Source organism: Musa acuminata, chromosome BXJ1-4 (assembly GCF_036884655.1).
Source record: "Musa acuminata AAA Group cultivar baxijiao chromosome BXJ1-4, Cavendish_Baxijiao_AAA, whole genome shotgun sequence".
Taxonomy (NCBI): domain Eukaryota; kingdom Viridiplantae; phylum Streptophyta; class Magnoliopsida; order Zingiberales; family Musaceae; genus Musa; species Musa acuminata.
Window position 1 is genome coordinate 32,335,563 of NC_088330.1, and position 20,189 is coordinate 32,355,751.

Consider the following 20,189-nt stretch of genomic DNA (forward strand, 5'->3'; position numbering starts at 1 on the left):
TGTTCATGGTGGTTCCCCACCCTAACCCTCAATCCATATGACATATATTTCCACCAGAATTCCCTTTCGGATTGCACTCGCGAGGTTCTTTTCTCTATGATACCTACACGCAGGATGAACAAAATACGTAAGTGTGCTATAAAAATTCTCAAAAAGTAAAAGGCATGCATGCAGGGATATCTCTCATAATCAAATTAGTTTAGAATAAGATCGGCATAACTTTAATTAGGTAACACAAAAGGCATTGCACAAGGAAGAAAAGAATACTGAGACTCGGACGGCATTATTCCCAACTCAACTTGATGTCATTGTCAGGTGCTCATATATATCTACAGATCATATTAATCGGTATTATTGATGCATAACTTTTGAACGACGCCATGTCACTATGGTGAGGGAGATGAGATGGGCCTACACGCACGTAAGGGCACAATAATGAAGGTAGTGATAGCAATGCCATGGCTGCGACAATTGCAGAAAACTCAACCTCTTTCGTGAACACTGAAATAACCAAAAAGATTAGTGAAGCCATTATCTCACTTAGTGGTGGCCTTTTGTCGTTTAGTCAAAGGTTGAGAGGTCAGTGAGGTGCAGCGATGGTGGGCAAGATGGGGCCGCTTCTTTTGGAGGAGGCGGATGAGACAAAGGATGATTTGAGCAATAAGCACGCGAGAGTCTCCAAGTTGGATCAAAAGCTAAAGCACAAAACGGGAAGCTTGTTTACTTAATTACCGGCAATCTTAGGAGGGGTTTATCTAATCCATGTTGACCCTTCATTTGTCAATCATTTGAAGGCAGTAGAGTTGTATATACCTCTCCCTCTTTCTAAAAGCCACAGCACCAATGTCTTCCTTCTCTCTCTCTCTCTCTCTCTCTCTCTCTCTCTTCTCTTGAAAGTGTGTCACTTCCCACCCAAGTTTGGTGGCGAGGGGTGACAAGAATGGGGTTCAGATGAAGACCAAGTGGGCAGGCGTCAACTTCTTGGCTGAGGACTACGGTTTATGGGTGAAGGAATCGATGGTGTGAAGGTTACCATGGTGGATGGGTGTTGAGTGAAGGAAGACTCTGAATGGTTTGGTCAACGGGATTGAAGCTTTTGGTTGAAGAGAGGAATGATGCTCTTGAGTGTATTGGTGGAGAGTCAAAAGATTTAAGTAGACTACTTGGAGTTGAACAATGCTAAGGCACTCGGAGCAGGCTCCTCTTTGGGTGGACTACTTTGGGATGTTGTCCTATAAATCCTTCAGTCAAAAAGCTCAAAGAAAGTGAGTTTGACAGCTTCCTCGCATATATATATATATAACATTGTTTTAAATGTTCACATAAAACATTGTTTGATACATATACATTTAGAGTCAGTCAATGACATTAATTAGATTCTCTCTTTAGCATTTTTTATTACTCTAAATTTAATTTTAATATGTACAATTTCCTAAAAAATTATCTGGCAACACTACTAATTTGTTTGATAACTTTGTTTCAATATAATAAAATTCAGAAGGGCATGTGTAGGAATAACATTAATAATAATAATGATCTATATTTTTGATTTGCGATAGAGGCTTTTGAACTAACTTAAATTTTACGAGTAAACTTATCGAGGGAATCTCATAAGAAATGTATTATGAACTAAATAAGTACCTAGATATTTCATCGATCACAAATTTTATGATTAGTAGTAAGGTCACAATTAGGAGGAAAGAAAATATTAGATTTAGTGTTGTTGATGTTAAGAAGAGTGATATGGGAGAAGAGGTCAAGAATTTTAACCATACTAATACACAACTTTTCATTGGCCCTAATAAAAAAATATAATAGTTTTTACACATAAGTTAAAATGATAAATTTTATTATAATCTTTTAAATCTTTAAGCAAGTTGAAATATTTGTTGGACCATCTTGTCTAATATCTACAGCACCCAAACTAATTGAAAGTGGATTCATTAATCAAATAACTAAAAAGGAGATTACACAAACTCCATTAAAGTCTATACTAATGATATTAGGAAGGAGATTAGCAATCATCTTAGATAATAGTTTATAAATAATGTTATAGAATGTAGTGGGCCATATACTCTTCTAACCCACCATAGTTTATTTTTTTTATATATAATCAAAAGAAGGATGGCTTTCTCCAACTAGATGGTAGAAGACTATCCTTGTGGAAAGTGTAGAGTACAATCATAGTGTCACAAAAAGCCTTATAAAATCCTTAATGGCCATAATAAAGGAGAATTATTTTGACATCGTAATAGCAAATCTTATCTGATAAGTTGAGATAAGGTTTCTAGTCCGAAGGAAGTGGGGGTCTTAAAATTAGAGACTTATATATCACCAACTCCTCTATTAAAGCTAAAAGAGCTAACCCTTCCATTGTTCAAGGAGGAGAAGATACCTTGAGTTCAAATATTAATCACTAAATATGGTGATTTTAACCATGGTATAACTTTAGATTCAACAATCCTTGTAAAACTTGTAGACATATTAACAGCATGATGGATAGCGTTAAACTGGGGCTTAGAAAATTTATAGAGAATGATAAAGCTGCTCATATTTGGAATGAACTTTCGATTGATAACGCTTCCCTATCCCATTGGCCTATCTTATTGTTTTTAATGTGAATGAAGTGCTGAGTGTCCAATCGATTGTTGATCGGTGATTGCTGGAATATGTCTTCTGAACATATTGTTTCACCCATTCTTAGTTGCTAGAATTGTTTCACTTTCTTTAATTTACTAAAGATATTTGGGAATTATCCATAGATGTGAAAGTAATGAATTTTATGTTCCTTTGTAGAGAAAGGAATATGTATGCAATCAGTGCACTATTTTTTTTTTTTTTTTGGGAGAAGAAGCTTTCCACATGATGTACTCAACATTTTCTTTTTTGATAATTTAATAAAAAAATTTTATTGAGCTTTTATCGAATGGTATCCTCTATATTGGTTTTCGGGGGTTTTTTTTTATTTGGATGAGAGTACCCTCCAATTTTTACTGAAATGATTTGATTATATATGTTATTAAAAAAATTAATTTTGATAATTAATTATCATAAAATTATCAAAAATATATAAAAAAATACTAATTATCTTATAATCATAAAACTAATTTTTATATATTTTTAAAAAATTATGATAATTTGTTATCTAAACTAAGAATCTTTTTTAATAACATATGTTCTTCGTCCAAATAAAAATAAAATGATGCCATCAAGTAAAAGTGAATACGGGGGTATCGCTCCTGATCTAGCGGAAAGCCATGGATAATATAATATTATAATCATATTAATTTTCTTATAAGAATGCAAGATCGAACAAAATAACTTTCATATAATAATTATTGTATACATTAATTCATAACTAATCAACCCACAAGACATTAATAATATAATTCAATTCATAATCAATTCACTCATAGGATAATCAATAGAGTCAACTGGACTCCTTATGAATTTATAACATTCCACCCTAATAGGGTAACATATATATACAAAGAAATCTCAATGGACAATATGGTCTCAATATAATAAATCTATAATTCAATTAAATACTGATTTCATCATACTTCCACTCTAAAAAATTTAGAGATAATCATATAAGCAAATCATATCTCAATAAGTACCGTGACTCACATACTAACGAAATTTATCATAAATGTTTTTTAAATAAATAAAATTTTTATGTATTCAAAACATACTTTTGAAATATGCATGGATATATTTTAAAATAAAAATATATTTTACTAATCAAATCACAAATATAGCTAATGTAACATATCATAACATAAATATTAAAATACAAAGACTACCATTAACTTATCATAAATAAATATAAATATAACTAATATTTTTAATAATAAATATAGGTTAATAGTTACGATCATATAATATGTAACACATCCTATGTCAAGACCTAAAAAAAATAGTTTATAAAATATGTTTTAATATATAATCCTCATAGACTCCAATACGACTACTAATCATACAACTATAATATTATTCAAAATAATATATCATAACTTTCTTATAAAACTATGAATTTTAACATATCTTTCTTTTGCATATCATTTCAAAATATGATGCAATCATATATAATTTAAAACAAACAATAATTATTTTTTTATTTTTAAATATAATATTAGATAAATGTTTTAATATAAATTTTGATAAGATAACTTAAAAATACTAATAAAATAATAAATAATAGATCAAACTATATGCTTTTTAAATATAAATATTTAAATTCTTTTCTGATATTTTTTAATAATAAAATTTATAAAATCATATATATTTATCAATTTTGATCATCTATATTAATATTTAGATTAGACGGAGTCAATCAATTACTTACCTTGATTACAAATATAACATATTTTAATATTTTCTTTCTTTATTCTTTTCATATAATCATTTTTCTCCTTCTTACTTCTTTCACGATATAAATATCTAATTAATCATCAATCTATAATCCAAAACATAAATCTGATTATAAAAAAAATCAAAATCATATCTCATATAATTTTCATGAATTTGATCTAAATTCATTTGATATCTAATCAAATAATCAATAAATTCCTCACTTTTTTCATTTTTTTTCTTCCATTTCTTTTTCTCCTTTTTCTTTCCTTTCCCCCCACAGCCGAGGCCTTTCCTCCTCCTCTTCTCTTTCCTTCCTCTCCTCCCTCTTCTTTTCTTCCTTTTTCTCTGTTCTTCTTCTCCGATTGCCTCTTTCTTTCTTCTTTCCTTCTCTGTTCTCCTTTTTTTGCCTTTTCCTTCTTTTCCCTTTCTTTCTTTCTTTCTTTCTTTCTTTCTTTTCACCTCTATTCTTCTTCGATTCTCACAACCGATGCCTCCCTTTTCTCTCTTTCCTTTTCTTCTTCTTCTTCTTCGACCTTTTTACAATTTAATCCCCATAATTTTCATATTCACAAGTAGGTTTTCAATTAATAGTTGAGATATTACAATCCGATAAAAACCAAGAGTTTTTTCCACAAAAAAAAGAAAACATGTTCATTTTTCTTAGGTTACTAAAAGATTTACATATCCTTGTAATTAATCTTCCTTAGTTTTTCACTTGACCATTGAAGCAGTGATGTTTATATTTAATACTCTTAAAAAATATTGTACGAAAATAATAATATCAAACATAATTTTTCATTTTTTTTATTTCTTTAATAATATCATCAGTAATTAATTAATCCGTATGTTTTTTGGATGAATAATAGCATCTGACCTCAGCCCATGGGCTCACAGGCCCAATAGCCCATTCCATGGTGACAGGCCCTCCCAGAGAAGCCGAGACAACGGTTAATATTAGACATCGCCATGCGTGACACCTTCGAGAAATCAGATATACACGTATAATTTTGGTATTTCCTTGCACTGTGATGCAGAGGAGTCCTCAATTGGCCATCTCATACAGATTGGACTTTTCACTTGAATAATAAAGCCAAATAATGCAAAGCTTCCAACCTTTTGTTTCTTTATGATTTCGAGCCGCCTAGCTTTGACTTTTTGTGGAACGGCGTGGAGAGGTCAACCTCTGGATGTGGGACTCTCTCTCTCTCGTTTCTGCGTCGAGTTACAGTATGTGAACTCCATCAATGGCCAGAACGCGATGAAAGACTGGAAGAGGCATTGGATTCCAGACACCCATCACTTTCTCGGTCGGTCTCACGAGTTGGAGGCGACACCAAACAAGCTATAGGGTAGGGCAGAAAGAACAAGATATTTTGAGGAGAAGTTTAGTCTTCTTCACGGCGAACTTTTTTGACTATGCTTGCCTCTCAACTAGTTAGATTCTGAACGTACCCTAACCTGGATTTACTCGAGTCAAAAAAGAATTTTCGCTTCTGTTTAGTTCTTCTTCTTCTTCGATTTTAATCAAGAAGACGAATTTTCTTATTATTATTATTATTATTATTATTATTATATATATATTATAGAATTTTAAATTAATATAATATTGTAGAACTTGCAAAATATGTGAATATGAAAGTAGCACAACATTATAACATCGGTATATGAATATAGCTTCATGGAAATTCATATGTTTTTCTTTTTTTACCGTTGTAAAGATATAAAATTTTGATTTAACATAATATTTTAGCATAAAAATGTCGTATGAATATTTTTTTATAAAAAGTTAAGATAGTTATAAAATTTGTCAAGATTGAAATATTCATATGATTTTTTTTGCACCGTTTCAAAAACATAAAATTTTGACTTAGCATAATATTTTAGCACTAGAAAAATTATATAATTTTCATAAATTAGTTTTTGGTTCTTTTGGAAAAAAATCCTAAAAATTAGGATTTGATTATTCTATAAATATCATATGTATCTCTAGTTTTTATGAGAGAAAAAAATATATGATGAATATTTTGGGTACTTCTGTATTTCTTTCTACATATAAAGAGAAGGTGCTTTGTATATATAGTTTCTTAAAAATGATGGAGAGAAAAATATAAATTCTTTAAAATTTATACGAGAGGGTGTATTAAAGGAATTGTATTTGAGTGGTGATATGGCATCGACAACCTAGCTGACACCTTAGCACCACATAGGTAACACGTGGCTGACACATCGACAACTCAACTGAGTTAGATGAATCAATGTGCATCCTAAATCTCGTATTGCACAATATCACAATCCTAATTTGACTCGAGTAACGCATAGTCATGCCCTATAACAATTGAGGATATTGAAAGTGATGACACTCCATAGAGTCCATTATAAATTTTATAGAAGAACTCGTTCAAAATATCAAAATTTTAATGAAACTTAAATATCATATGAGCATCGATCGGGATCGCTCTCGATTCAGTTTTACATATTCGACATCTTTGGAATCGGACAAACTTCCTTTAGGTGGAACTTGACACCTCAATTTTTTAGAATAAAAAAATTATTAACTTTTCCTGATATATTTATTTATTTATTGATCTCTCTTTTTTTATTTTGGTTTTAACTTTTCCTCTCCCTCCAACTGATACGTTAGTATGCTACAGTGATCATTGATAATTGATCGGTACGAAGAATTAATGGCAGCATTTTTCTCGTTTTATCTATATCCTCGTGCACGTTATGATAATAATGGATAAGACCTATCATGTTGGTATCTGGTCACTTGCCCCTACTGGCTGCAGTTTATTTCATGGCCCTACTGCAGGGACCAGATGTGATCTACACTTTCCACGCCCCAGCAGTGTTCTTTGACGCCTTGCTCTAAGTATGACAGATGAGAAGAAAGGGCAGTGACAACATGAAGAAGAATCTATTCTTCGAAGTGACATTGAACAACCGGATGAAGGCATGCAGAAAACGATATAGGAAACCAGACGATCGTAGGGCTAGCTCTCGTGCACTGATGAGGGCAACCCTAAAGCTTCCAAACCATCTCTATCCTTACATACTTGTCATGAAGGAAGAAGATAAATGTGTGGATTCGTATACTCGTTGATCATTTAATCGAAAAAGTGTACCGTGCGTATCCAAATAGAATTCATGTCTACCTTTTCTTGCAAGAAATCAATTCAATTATCATTGAATTGTTTTTTTGGCTTAATGAATTCTGATGATTCTCTTATAGAGTTACCACTTCAAGCATGCTACGTATATCAATCTTAGGAGACCATGTTAGAAATTTTGGCTCATTGAGATCGATCCAAAAGGACTTCTCTAGTCCGGGTTAATCTCATGCATACATTGAATCGGAATAGAACATGTCCATCTTAAAGTCCACTAGACATATTCTACATGCAGTGGGCAATAAATCAAAATGAATTATAGTCGATCTGATGCTGATGAGTCCACCTACGGTTCACAGTCAGGTCTAGCAATCAGCAGATGTGTTGATGAGGTAGGCAAAATTAATTGGGAAAGAGCATAACCAAATGTTGATGTTCATTGCAAAGAAAAGGTACCAGAGCAGCTGTTGGGATCCATGGATTCATGCACAAGCATCAACAAATACTTTTTGGATGCGCAGAAAAATGTAAAGATAGACTGTAGAGAAAGGTTGATGAAAAGAAGCTGTTAGCATAATTAAATCTGTAATTGATGAATGATTTGTGTTTCTGGAAGCACAGATATCAAAGGGTCCTATCGAACAATAAGGTACATGCATGCATGCCCCCATGCTATTCTATACTTGAAGTCACTCTCACACTTAATTGTGGGAATCTTTCCTCAGCGCAAACTGTACTGCTGTAGGCCACACCGCAAGTCGATTGCAGACCCGTGAACTCTCGTCTTTTGTCTGAGCACATTTCTCTCGCCGTTCCTCATCTGATTTCTAAGCAGCACCGGAAGCTTTTTAGCTATACTGTTCTGAACGATTCATTTATCCTCCCATCTGTGAGTTCCTGCCATTTCTTTCGTCACACATGCAGTGATACTTGTTGTTTCAGTAAATGTATGCTTTGCTGCTTGTACCAAAATATTTGATGTTTTATCCAACTAAAACATTTTTAAAGGATAAACTATGACAGACATGATATCTATCTATCTATATACTGACAGTCCAATAGTTTAGTTTAATTTGCTACTGGTGAGGTTTATTTAAGCTTAATAAAATCCTAATTTTTTTGTTTGAATCAGAGGAAATGAATTGTATGAACAACATGCTTGATAATATCAGATGGATATTTTAGTCATATGTTTCTGCAAAATGTCAGGTTTTCAATTGCTGTCATTGTTTTGCAATCATAATGAGTATATTATTACTGAACTAAGTTGAGCTTTAGCAGTTGGATTAGGTAGTAATGACTCCTTTTACATCTACGAACAAGGTTTGCTGCATCCCCACAACCCAAGGCAGCAGAAATCCCTATCCCTCATCCTTCATGTACTTGGAACTGTAGCTATCAGCAACTCAATGTTTCGTTGGATACAGAATCGAAAAATCCACTCAGAACTTGGGAGTTCGTGAATTGACTTTTGTCCAACCCAATTCTATATGCAATTTACACGCCAGCAATAGATCCTTTTACTAATCAATGAAGAACAAATCCATCATCATCATCAGGAAGGAAAGATGCATTGACAAAGCCTTCGAAACCATTCTCGGAGCAACCCCGGAGAGAGCACCAAGATCTGTATACTGTATAACCGCAAGGATTCACGCATGCATGCAACGCATCGACGAAGGACAGCAGCACTATGTGGCCGTGGAAGAGTCTCCCTCTTCCCAGGATCTTTGGTGCTGCGTCTCAGACCTTCTACTTTGTGTAATACGCTCAGCCAGTACGCGTGGCTTTGACTTCACATTCCTCACGATGGGAGCAGCACTGATTCCCTAAAGCATGCACAAGGATTAGCTGTACGTGTCTGCTAATATTTCCAAGACAGTTCTTCCCCCTTTGACTTCTTCGTCGTCTACACATCATAGATCGACCAAATGTTTCCTCATCCAATGGTTGGTGTAAAGCTAAAGATCTGTTCCATTTACAGCATAAGACATGCATCAGATCACTCTGTCGCCCCACACAAATTACTGCTGAGTTTCCGGGTCTTGGTCTCCCACACCAAACTTCTAACTCAAGTCTTTGTCACCGAGTTTGACTAAGAGTCAGCTACCTACCTACGAGTTTGCACGCTCTCACAGTTGACTGGGTTGTGTCATCGAAACCGGATCCCGATGAGCTCGTTAATTTCTTACATGAAATCGTATCATGCATACACAGTGATTTAACGTGACACTTATGCAACACCATTACTTGTCAAGCAAATATAATATCTCAAATTTTAGTACATCACCGAGTACCACGTCAGTGCATGTGAGAACCACAAGTGCTACTGCACCATCACCAACTCACCAAAAAAGAAAATAATAAAATAATAAAATAATAATAATAATAATAAACGAGACAATTATCGAAACATTGTAATTCGTTTTATGAGATGAGTTTCCAGATAAAGAGAAACATTTGGTAGAAGAAGAAAAGGAGGGACTGTGTCTTACCCCTAACAAATCTACAGCAGACGCCTAAATCTACCCATTCCTCGGGAGGCACATCTCCAATGGTGAGAGGAAAAAGGTGCAGTAGGACCACTCAGAGTAGAGCCTCGCATTCTGTGCTCTGATGATGTTCCCGCTGCCAACACAGAGAAAGAGACGTTCCGTGGTGACAGCATGTGCAATCTTACCAATCATTTCCTCTCTCATGGTACACTCCTCATGCAAAATGCAATTACCGATACGTCCTACAGAACTGGGTAGCAGTGATTTTGTTCTGAACAGTGACATGGCTTCACTGCTGTAAAGGTTGTCGATCACAGTGACTGTGAGAGAAAAGATAGCAGCGTTGAGCAAACAGGCTAGTTGGAACAGGAAAATGTACTCTTGCCTGACCTGGCCGTGCTTATCTTTCGGCTGAGGATAAATGGAACACATGCTTAGGTTTCTGATAATAATGCATGTACTCGCCTTGAAGATTTTGTACCACAGTCAATAAGATCAACGCAATTGACATGATCAATACTGTTATGAACTGCATTTTTTCGAAGTTAATTGCTGAAGATAGTTAATTAACTGATCAAAGAAAAGATGATTAACATCATAATTAGTTTAATCGAAGTCCCCATCAAGGTCTTGTCGAGTGCGTTTTTTGTTCTCCCTTGACCTGATCTTGCAAACTAGCCTCGGTCATACAAAAACCTTACACGCAATGTGGCTGCCTAGGCTTTCCAAAGAGATCATGTGATGCATTGTATTTGGTTGATAATAGTATAGCCAATAGATTTCGGCCAGAAGAACTCGCTTAAAGATCTTATCGACTCTGATGTATGCACTTAATTCTATCTCTTCAAAGAATCGACTGTGGTGTTATGATCCAATCATATATTAAATTACATCATATAATAAAAAGATAAAACAAAATCTCTTTAGATATATTATGAAAAAATATCGTCGATGTTCTACTCAGTCCGATATGGTTCAAATCCGTATGTGCAAGGTTATCCGAGATGTCTCCGAGGTGAAAATGCTAACCTCCCGAGATATCATATATATAAATATCGTGATTATAAGATGTTTCCTAATCTAATCCCTCCGACGCTCAAGTTAATAACTCGAGAAAGATGAGTGTGATGATCAACGATGAAAAATAATGACCCCATGCAACTATGCTAAAAATGAACTTTTATACTTAATCGTAGAGAGACAAAATATTTTGTAGAATATTCTATAGGGAGACAACCCTTAATCATCTCTAACAATAGCGACGAAGATAACTTGTAATTATTTGCCTTAGACCCTTGTCCATATAGACAAACCGATTATGGACGATTTCTATCTCCTTCTTCAAGCCTGAACATCATACGGAGGTTACACGTGGAATAATGATTGATCGATAATATTCTTCATATCAAGATAGAAAACTTGTTTTCCTCTTCTCTTTCTCTAAAAAAAATTATAATGATAGACTTTCGAGAGATCCATCTTTTACGCATGAAAAACTAATATTGTAATGATATCTTCCACTAAAGAAAAATGGGAAGATATGTAGGACACCGGTTTATTAGTTTCAATCATCTGAAAATTGTTAGGTGTAGAACGGCTCAAAAGAAAAAGTGTCTACTCGTAGACGACCTGTTTTGTATCCAACCTATGCCACCAAGAAGACAACCAAACAGGGAATCTTAGGGCTAGTGAGTTGGATATTGAAGTACTGTTGCCATGTCAAAACCTTGTCCCACTAAACTACAAGAGAATTACACTTTATACATGTGAACTGTGGAAACAGATTCGTCACGTAGTCGCTACGAATTCTTTGTTGGAATGAATGTCTTGTGGATTAATCTTTTTTTGCTCGACTTATGTTTCTCCATGCCATACTAATGGACAAAATGCCTTTTGCACGGAATTCCTCCTGCCTAATAGGTTTAACTTGGAACGTATATACTAGACCATATTCTAAGTAATTATAGGGTGATAGAGTCCAAATCCTAGTCGGCTACAACGTTAAATTAGGGTTTCTTGACGGCCGAGTTTGACTTCATTACTTGACTTCACCAAATCTCCGGCATTGCTGAATTTTTGGGCTGGTGTTGGCTTGGATCACACTGTCATCAGTAGGTCCCAACTCTCTCCTATCATACATCTACTAAATGACAAGTGGGACTAAAGAATAATTCCTGAGGAATGCTATCAAAATTTGAGTAGGAATTCCTATCTACACAAGAGAGAGAGAGAGAGAGAGAGAGAGAGAGAGAGAGAGAGAGAGAGAGAGAGAGAGATATCCAACAATGTAACTTCGTTTATCCTTGTTTTGGTTTCAACAACTCCATTAATCTTTCATTTACATGCAATAATTGAAAACTTCCTAATGAAAATTAATGTCATACCAATCCAGATTATATATAACATTCGCAGATGAATTTATCAAGTCATGATGAAGCTCCTCTAAAAGTCCAAATATTACATCCTAATATAAATCCAGCCTAATGAATCCATCATGTGAGTAAATTGGAGTCACTAAGATTTGCAGGGTATAATCCAGGAGTATGTTTGGAAGAATAAATAATATTCTATAAAATTTTCCCTATAGTCGACCTCGCAGTTAAAAAAATAAAAAAAAAAATAATTTCAATAAATTAGCTAATTTTTTTTTCCAATAAGTTGTGCATTAAGACAGATTAAAATGACAAAAAACAAATTTATACAACATTTAAAAGAAAAGGATATTTTCTGTTTATCAAGATGATTAATTTTTCTAGATGTTTTGCATCCCTCCATTTGAACCTCAAACACAAAACTCAGTGCATTTTTTTTATGCAAAATATGGATTATGCTATGATTCACAATCCATTCAGTCTTTGGACATTATTGGTCTTTTATTTTCTTAGTTTATTAATGTTACATTATGTATTGTAGAGCTTCTGGATTTTTTAATCAGATCTTTTATCCATGGCCCTTTTTTTTTTACCCCACAATCAGAAACTTAATTCCATCTTGAAATAATATATTTATTTTTTTCGCGACATCTGTCAAGGAGACCCATGTTTCATGTGGTGGTAGTAGAAATGTTGTCCTTGTATATGTATATATTATTTATTTATTTATTCTCTACTCAGCAAGCGAAGAATCAACGAGTCTTGCATCGTTTTGTATATTGCTAGCAAGGCTAAGCACCATGTTGTAAGGTCTTTCAGTCATTTTCCAGGTTGAAGTCATAGGAGAGATTTTAGCAAAAGAAGATTCTATATGATTGAGACATTCTGTGAGAGAGAATTATGTAGATCTTATGATTGACTATTTATCACATGTACACTGAGGTTGTAACTTCAAATCCATCCGAGTAGTCCATGGATATATCTGCACCAAAGAATTAATGCAGTAGCTAAGCTTGTAAGGATAATTATTGTTCATGTGTGCTTGACATTATTTTTCTCGGTAATAATAATATATGTAAATACATATATGTGTGAAATTGGTGATTAGGGTATGTCTTGGTCCCAAAATGGGTGAAAGGAATGGCCTACGAACTGCAGTCGGTGGACCGATTCCTTGTGCCCACGTAAGGACAAGCTTTGCCTGCGTTGGACCCCTATCCGCTGTACGACACTCATCAACCCCTCTCTCTCTCTGGAATTTAAACATTTTGTAGGCATTCGTTTTCTGTGGTGCAAAGGATCGAGGAAATAAAAGAGGGAAGAGGATAGGAAACCTCAGCAGTGTGGAAGAAGGGAGAAGGAAAAGCATGACAAGGAAGTGAAAGATATGGCACAACCACCACCACCGTTAGCCTCCACCCTTCTGTACGCAGCTGACAGCATGTAGAGGAGTAATAGAAGGTATTTGATTTGGAGACACTTCTTCTCCTTTTCTTTTTTCTTCTTCACCTCTTTTGTTGTGACACCCTAACTTTATTTGTTCCTTCCCTCTCTACCAGTACTGAGCGCAACTGTTTGTTCTGATTTCCAGCTCTCCTTGTTCTTTTGTGATAATCCAGCAAGAGAGATTCGGAGGGTTTTCTTGAGGTCTGTCTGCTGGGTGCTTCAGATCGATATCCTTGTCTTACAATTTTGGTTCTTTTCTTCTCCCAGAGATCGAGAGGAGGGGGGGAGAGGGCATGGTTGCATGTTGGGTAGTGGGAACTTTTGTTTTGGTCGGAGTTGGACTATCCGCTAAAATTGGCAGAAGCCAAACCAAAGGCATGAGGTGAGCAAGAAGAAACAAGAGGAAGAGCACCATCAACAGCAAGTAAAAAGGGGGGGTGTTGCTGCTGGTGATTTAATTGTTGTTATTTTAGCTTGTTTTATGAGTTGAGATGGCATCAGCTTCTTCGTCGTCGCCCTTCTTTGGAGTCAGAGAGGACGAGCATCACACCCAGGTGATGCAACAACAGTCCTCTTCAGCACCGCCACCACAAGCCGCAGCGCCGGTGAAGAAGAGGCGGAGTCTTCCCGGAAATCCATGCAAGTACCTAACATGCTTGTTACACAAATCATGCATGATATGTGATTCACAAAGGCGGATGAGCCAACCCCTCCCAATTTTGTGCTTCGGATGCCTTGTGGATCCTAAAAATTTCATCTGGTCAAAGAAATTCTTGGAAACCCTAATTCAGTATTCTGGTTTTCGCTTGATCCGTGAATTGGGGATTCCAACTCTTCCCTATATATGTTTCTTATTTCTTTACATCTCCTTCTTCATAATTATGCTCACCGAATTGGGGGTTCTTCGGCTTCAGACATGTGTTTCCGTCTATTTTCTACCCGATGTACTCTGCATGAAATGAATTCTTCTCCTCTCATCTCGGCTTCCTTCTAGTTTTGTTTTCTGATTTTACTGTAATCAGCTCAAAAATCACATGAACTGCTGTTTTCTGTCAGGTCTCCTCCTCTTCCGCTTGTATCCGTAACAATGGTTTCCTCCTCTTTGAACAGTAATCGTGTCTTCAGATTTATGTAGATCTTCGATCCTCATCAAACCTTGTGCATGTGTAATGCATTATTCTATCAACATGCATCTGATTGATTAATCATAACCACGACCAAATCCACGTGCTCTAGCAGATCCGGATGCGGAAGTTATCGCGCTCTCTCCGAGGACGCTGCTGGCGACCAACCGCTTCATCTGCGAGGTCTGCAACAAGGGGTTCCAGCGGGAGCAGAACCTGCAGCTGCACCGCCGCGGCCACAACCTGCCGTGGAAGCTCCGCCAGAAGACCACCAAAGAGGTGCGTCGCCGGGTGTACCTGTGCCCGGAGCCGACGTGCGTCCACCACGAGCCCTCTCGCGCCCTCGGCGACCTCACCGGCGTCAAGAAGCACTTCTGCCGCAAGCATGGCGAGAAGAAGTGGAAGTGCGACAAGTGCTCCAAGCGCTACGCCGTCCAGTCCGACCTGAAGGCCCATTCCAAGATATGCGGCACTCGGGAGTACCGCTGCGACTGCGGCACCCTCTTCTCGAGGTTAGTATCTGGTAATGGATCAGATCAGATCAGATCCATTTATCTCAATGATAATACATCCGTTTCCACGATATCACGCGTCGCATGGATTCATCACCATGCCATCATTCAAACTATATCATCATAGATTTCTGTTCTTGATTTTGATACGTGTCAGATAGGTCATCTTGGTTTTGGTGACGACCGCGGGCGCTCTTTGTTGTTCCACCCATTTCTTTCCCTTTCTTTTCTGTTGGGAGCTTTGTTTTGTTGTACAGATGTTAGGGTTCCTTAGGGTTATTATTGGGTTCGCAAGAGAAAGAAAGAGAGAGAGAGAGAGAGAGAGAGGAGGGGGAGGGAGAGTGTGGTTCGTGATGGGAAACGGCTGTAAGAAGCTGCTCCTGCTCCCACGTGAATTGGTCTATGGTACCGCAAAGGTCATGGAGTTTCAACTCAGGAAAAGGTCTACTTTCTTCCTCTCGCTGGGAATCAATGTCACCCTTCTGTTCTCCTTTTATTCTCTCTCCTATTCACATGATGCCATACTGTCAGCTTGCAGGTTTTGTTCTCTAGTCTACTTGGCCAGATATGGGCAGGTCTTTTAATTCAAATCTTTTCAAGGGGTGATATTAGCAAGGCTTCAAACTTGGAAGAATTAAAGTTAGTCGCTCTCCTTGATAACATAGCAACAATTCCTCCCATCTCTCTCGGGTCATTAATTGGAAGTTGGAGTTGCATTTGACTTCATTTAAGTGAAATCTTTAAATGGGTTGAAGAGCAGATGGGATTGCAACCAGGGGTTCATTGATTGTAATTTGTTTGTCTACCACATCTGGGGTGAATAAGAGGCTGGTTGGGCGGCTTAGTGGGGAGCTTTCGTGGTTTTGACACAAGAAGAGTTCATAGGGGTCATGTCGAGTTCCTTGCAAAACAATTCCTCTCTCATTGCATTAACTCAAGTCCAAGAGGGGTGCTTTCTTCTCTTCCCTTTTGAGATCTCTCTATGGAGAGTCAATGGGTTGGTTCTGCAACTTGGCTTCTCCAGTAATTTGGCTGCCTTGTGTCATATCTATTCTTTCTCTTGAAGTTGAATACGATCTTTGAAGAGTATTCATTAGTTGGGACACTTAAATCTGAGGCTATGAAATCATGTGAAAACTGTAGGCATTTTCTTGCTCTAAGCAAACATTTATGTTGACTAGGACATGCAAATCTTAGAACTCAGTAAATTCTTGTAGGAAATGAGCTAAAAGTAATCAGCATCCTTCATTAATCTGTTCTTCTCACTTGAGCAGGCGTGACAGTTTCATCACCCACCGAGCATTCTGTGACGCCCTAGTGCAGGAGGGTGCGAGGCTTCCGACCGCCCTGAACACTCTCGGCGGCCACTTGTATGGAAACAGCAACATGGTTTTGGGATCAGCTCAAGTGAGTCCACAGATCACGTCGTTGCATGACCAAAGTCGCCCCTCCACTGACCTCCTTCACCTCGGCCGAGCGGGTTCGTCTCAATTCGAACACCTTATCGCTCCATCCAAACCTTTGTCCTTCGGCGCACCTCAGCCCCCTCCTTACTCCTCCCCGTTCTACCTCGGCGGCGGCGGCTCCGACAAAGGCATCAATGGGGACACCCCGTCGCACCACTCCTTGCTTCAGAGTAAGAACTTCCACGGTCTAATGCAACTTCCTGACCTGCAAGGCAATACCACTGGCTCTTCCTCGTCCTCTGCTGCAGCAGCTGCCGGTCTCTTCAACCTGGGCTTCTTCTCCAACGACAGCAACACATGCAGCAACGCCATGAATAAGAACGTCCAGCCGATGCCCGGGGATCAAATTTACGATTCCAATAGAAGCACTGAGCAATCGACGCTCTTTGCCGGAAACCTTGTGGACGAACACATGGCTGGAGGAATAGCTTCTCGCTACAGCACCTTGATTAAGAATGAACCAGTGATGCTCCCCCAGCAGCTGTCAGCCACAGCGTTGCTCCAAAAGGCGGCTCAAATCGGTGCAACATCCAGCGGGGGTTCTTCTTTACTTGGAGGCTTCGGTAGCTCTGCGTCTCCGGGTAAGACAGCGAACTACAGTGCCAGCTTTAGCGGCAGCCATAGCAGTGTTGGAGATGGATTTCGATCTCCAATGGAAAACGAGACTCAGATTCAGCACCTAATGAACTCACTTGCCAGTGGAGGCATGAATGGCCTATTTGGAAGCTCCACGGGGATGGCAGCATTCGAGGGCAGTTGCACCACCGCCGGGGGGCGCCATGGACAAGAGAACACAGGGTTTGGCAGATTCAATGGAAACATGCGTAACATGAACGAGGGTAAGTATAATCTCTCGAGCACCGGAAACCTTGGAGGCTCCGACGGGCTCACCAGGGACTTCCTCGGGGTTGGTAGCATGGTGAGGAGCATGGGGCCCGGGATCTCTCAGAGAGAGCAACATCACGGCATTAATATGAGCCCCTTGGATCCCGATATGAGGTCGGGATCCTCGAGCCGATACTTCGCCGGTGGGAGCTTGCAGTAGAGAGGAAGGCAACAAAAACAAAAGGAAAGATACGAAAGGAAAGAGAAGAGAAGCACAAGTTAATGAGTAGGTAGGTGACTCAACATGATGAACAATGTGCAAATACAGATGTGAGTTATTCTATGTTGAAGTTCTATTAGCATGATAGGATATGTCAAACCTCGTTGCATGTCTCTGGTCTCTTTACTTCATAGCACTAGACTTCTCATGCGTTGCTGGAAAACCTTCTTTCCTTTCTAACTTGTGGTGTGCCATATCTCTTGCATTTTTCTCTTGTAGTGAACACCTCCTTTCTATTTAAGTTCCTCTGGTAGTTGGCTTTGGCTGTTGCTGAGAAAGAGGCATGGAGCGAGTAAATCTTCATGTCATCTGTAGTAGATATGCATCTTGGTGTTCAGAGAGCAGAGACGTACACTTGTTTCTGGCCTGCTCTTCGCACAGTGGGCATCTGTTTTAGTGTTTCCTTGTCGTTCCCCGTGTCCTCTCTGCATGCACGTACCGCGTTGCACAGTAGGGAGGAGGAGAGACAGAGAGAGAGAACAAGAAAAAGGAGACAAGGGTTTGGTAAATCTATCTTTCAGCGTGCGGGGAATGTCATTAAGTTTTCTACTCTTAGATTCCATTGTGAGCTATCATCGGATTTGGACGTACTGATGAAAACTGCTTGATTCCGAGACCCCACTTGTTGAATCATGCACTGGCACTGTCACTTTGACCACTTACCCAAACCAAACTCACTACCCTGATATGTTTCTTTCTCCATTGTTCCCTCAATTCTCTCACCTCTCTCTTGAAAATTTTCCGAGATCGTCATTGTTCTACATCCATTTCTCCATCATGCATAGTGCTGCATGACTGATGCTCTCTTTTGAAGGTTTAAGACGTTGTCTAACCACGAAGAACATGCAGTACCTCTATAAGTTCACATGATGAACAGTAGATGTTGCACTGCAGTCAAATTCCGTAAATGTTTCATGTAGCCGGCATCACAGCAATAGGTATTTGATAGATATCCAGGGCTGCGTCCTCTGCTGCTTACCATAGTACTTCTTTGCTCCGGAAAACAATAGCTAGATTTATCTTGGTGGAATTCTTTTTACCTCTTCCAAAATTTACTGAATATTCAGGCTAGTATTTAGCCGGGCCATGATTTCCGGCCCAAGCGGGCCGGACCGGATCGGCCTAAAGGTCCAAGATGAACCCGGCTCAGTTTTAGGGTAAAGCAACGTTAGTTCCGCTATTCGAAACGAGAGAGAGAGATGGTGATGGGGGAGAGGCACTGAAGCTGGGCTCCCCCGAGCCAATGATTGCAGAAGATCCGCGAGCTTGAGGAGAATAAGAAGGCGGTGCGGCAGCGCCAGAGCGAGGGCGCCGCCATCCCCCTCACGCCTTACTCGGCCGACGATTGATCCCCTTCCCCTTCTATTTCCTTGCCTGATGATTAGACTTCTTCTTCTCAAATCCCCCCTTCCCCATTTCTTTTGTTGTCTCTGCTATTACTGATTGAAATGCATCCCTCTTTCGCAGCTTTCGCTACCATTAGATACATTGAAAGATTTGATCGTTTTGAGGTTTTCATTACGTTCCGAAACAAATTGTTTTTTTTCTTAATAATTTTTAATTTTAAAGAAAAGATATTTTAATTAAGAAACAATTTAAAGAATCAAAAGGACATGTTTTTGGCTTCAACTAATTTGAGACTCATACTCTAATTAGTTTCATCCAAAGATACATCATCTATGATAGATGATAGTTTGCTCCACATCTACTGTTGACATTGGAGCTGCTAATAATAATTAAAATTAGAATAGTTGTTGGATGATGCATCTACCATTCAAGAATTGAATATTCCTGATGGGTCCTCTGTGATATACCTGCTAATATGTATACCCGGTGGATCCTCTCCCTATTCGCTCCGACGACAAGTCAAAACTCTGCCCCATGATCGCTCTCCTTTCCCTATCGCAGAACATTGATTACTCTGCTCGGTTTCCATATTTGTGCAGAACCGGATATTCTCTTTTCAAAGAATTTAGATTCTTATATTTTATTTTTAAAATAAATTAGATTAGATAAAATTTTAGAGATAAAGGACTCTTGATTTAAATTATTATTTTATACTTATAAACACATAAATCTATATATCCGTCTCAAAATTAGCTATGAATCCAATTTGTTGTGTAAAGCATATTGAAATTGAACATCATTTCATTAGGAATAAGATGTTTTAAGAAATCATTGAGATCAAGGATATCAAGAGTAA

General features: G+C 37.9%; 1 protein-coding gene across 4 annotated transcripts; it reads left to right on the forward strand.

Moving 5' to 3' along the window:
- The first annotated feature begins 13,627 nt into the window (after window positions 1–13,627).
- LOC135586040 (protein indeterminate-domain 4, chloroplastic-like) lies at window positions 13,628–18,191 on the forward strand. Of its 4 annotated transcripts, none has more exons than XM_065175270.1 (4): window positions 13,628–13,794; window positions 13,893–14,418; window positions 15,019–15,415; window positions 16,690–18,191. In XM_065175270.1, exons 2-4 carry the CDS (start codon window positions 14,271–14,273, stop codon window positions 17,924–17,926), a joined length of 1,782 nt encoding a protein of 593 aa, XP_065031342.1. In that variant the 5' UTR covers window positions 13,628–13,794; window positions 13,893–14,270; the 3' UTR covers window positions 17,927–18,191. The 4 variants fall into 4 exon arrangements, with proteins under 4 accessions (XP_065031342.1, XP_065031333.1, XP_065031343.1 ...); XM_065175261.1 differs by having other exon boundaries at window positions 13,925–14,418; XM_065175271.1 differs by having other exon boundaries at window positions 13,953–14,418.
- The last annotated feature ends 1,998 nt before the right edge of the window (window positions 18,192–20,189 follow it).

Excerpts from the sequence above, each read along its gene's own strand:
- LOC135586040 (XM_065175270.1), top strand. The coding sequence starts at position 14,271 with ATGGCATCAGCTTCTTCGTCGTCGCCCTTCTTTGGAGTCAGAGAGGAC. Across the intron at positions 14,419-15,018 it reads GAGTCTTCCCGGAAATCCAT|ATCCGGATGCGGAAGTTATC; the intron begins GCAAGTACCTAA and ends GTGCTCTAGCAG. Across the intron at positions 15,416-16,689 it reads TGCGGCACCCTCTTCTCGAG|GCGTGACAGTTTCATCACCC; the intron begins GTTAGTATCTGG and ends TCACTTGAGCAG.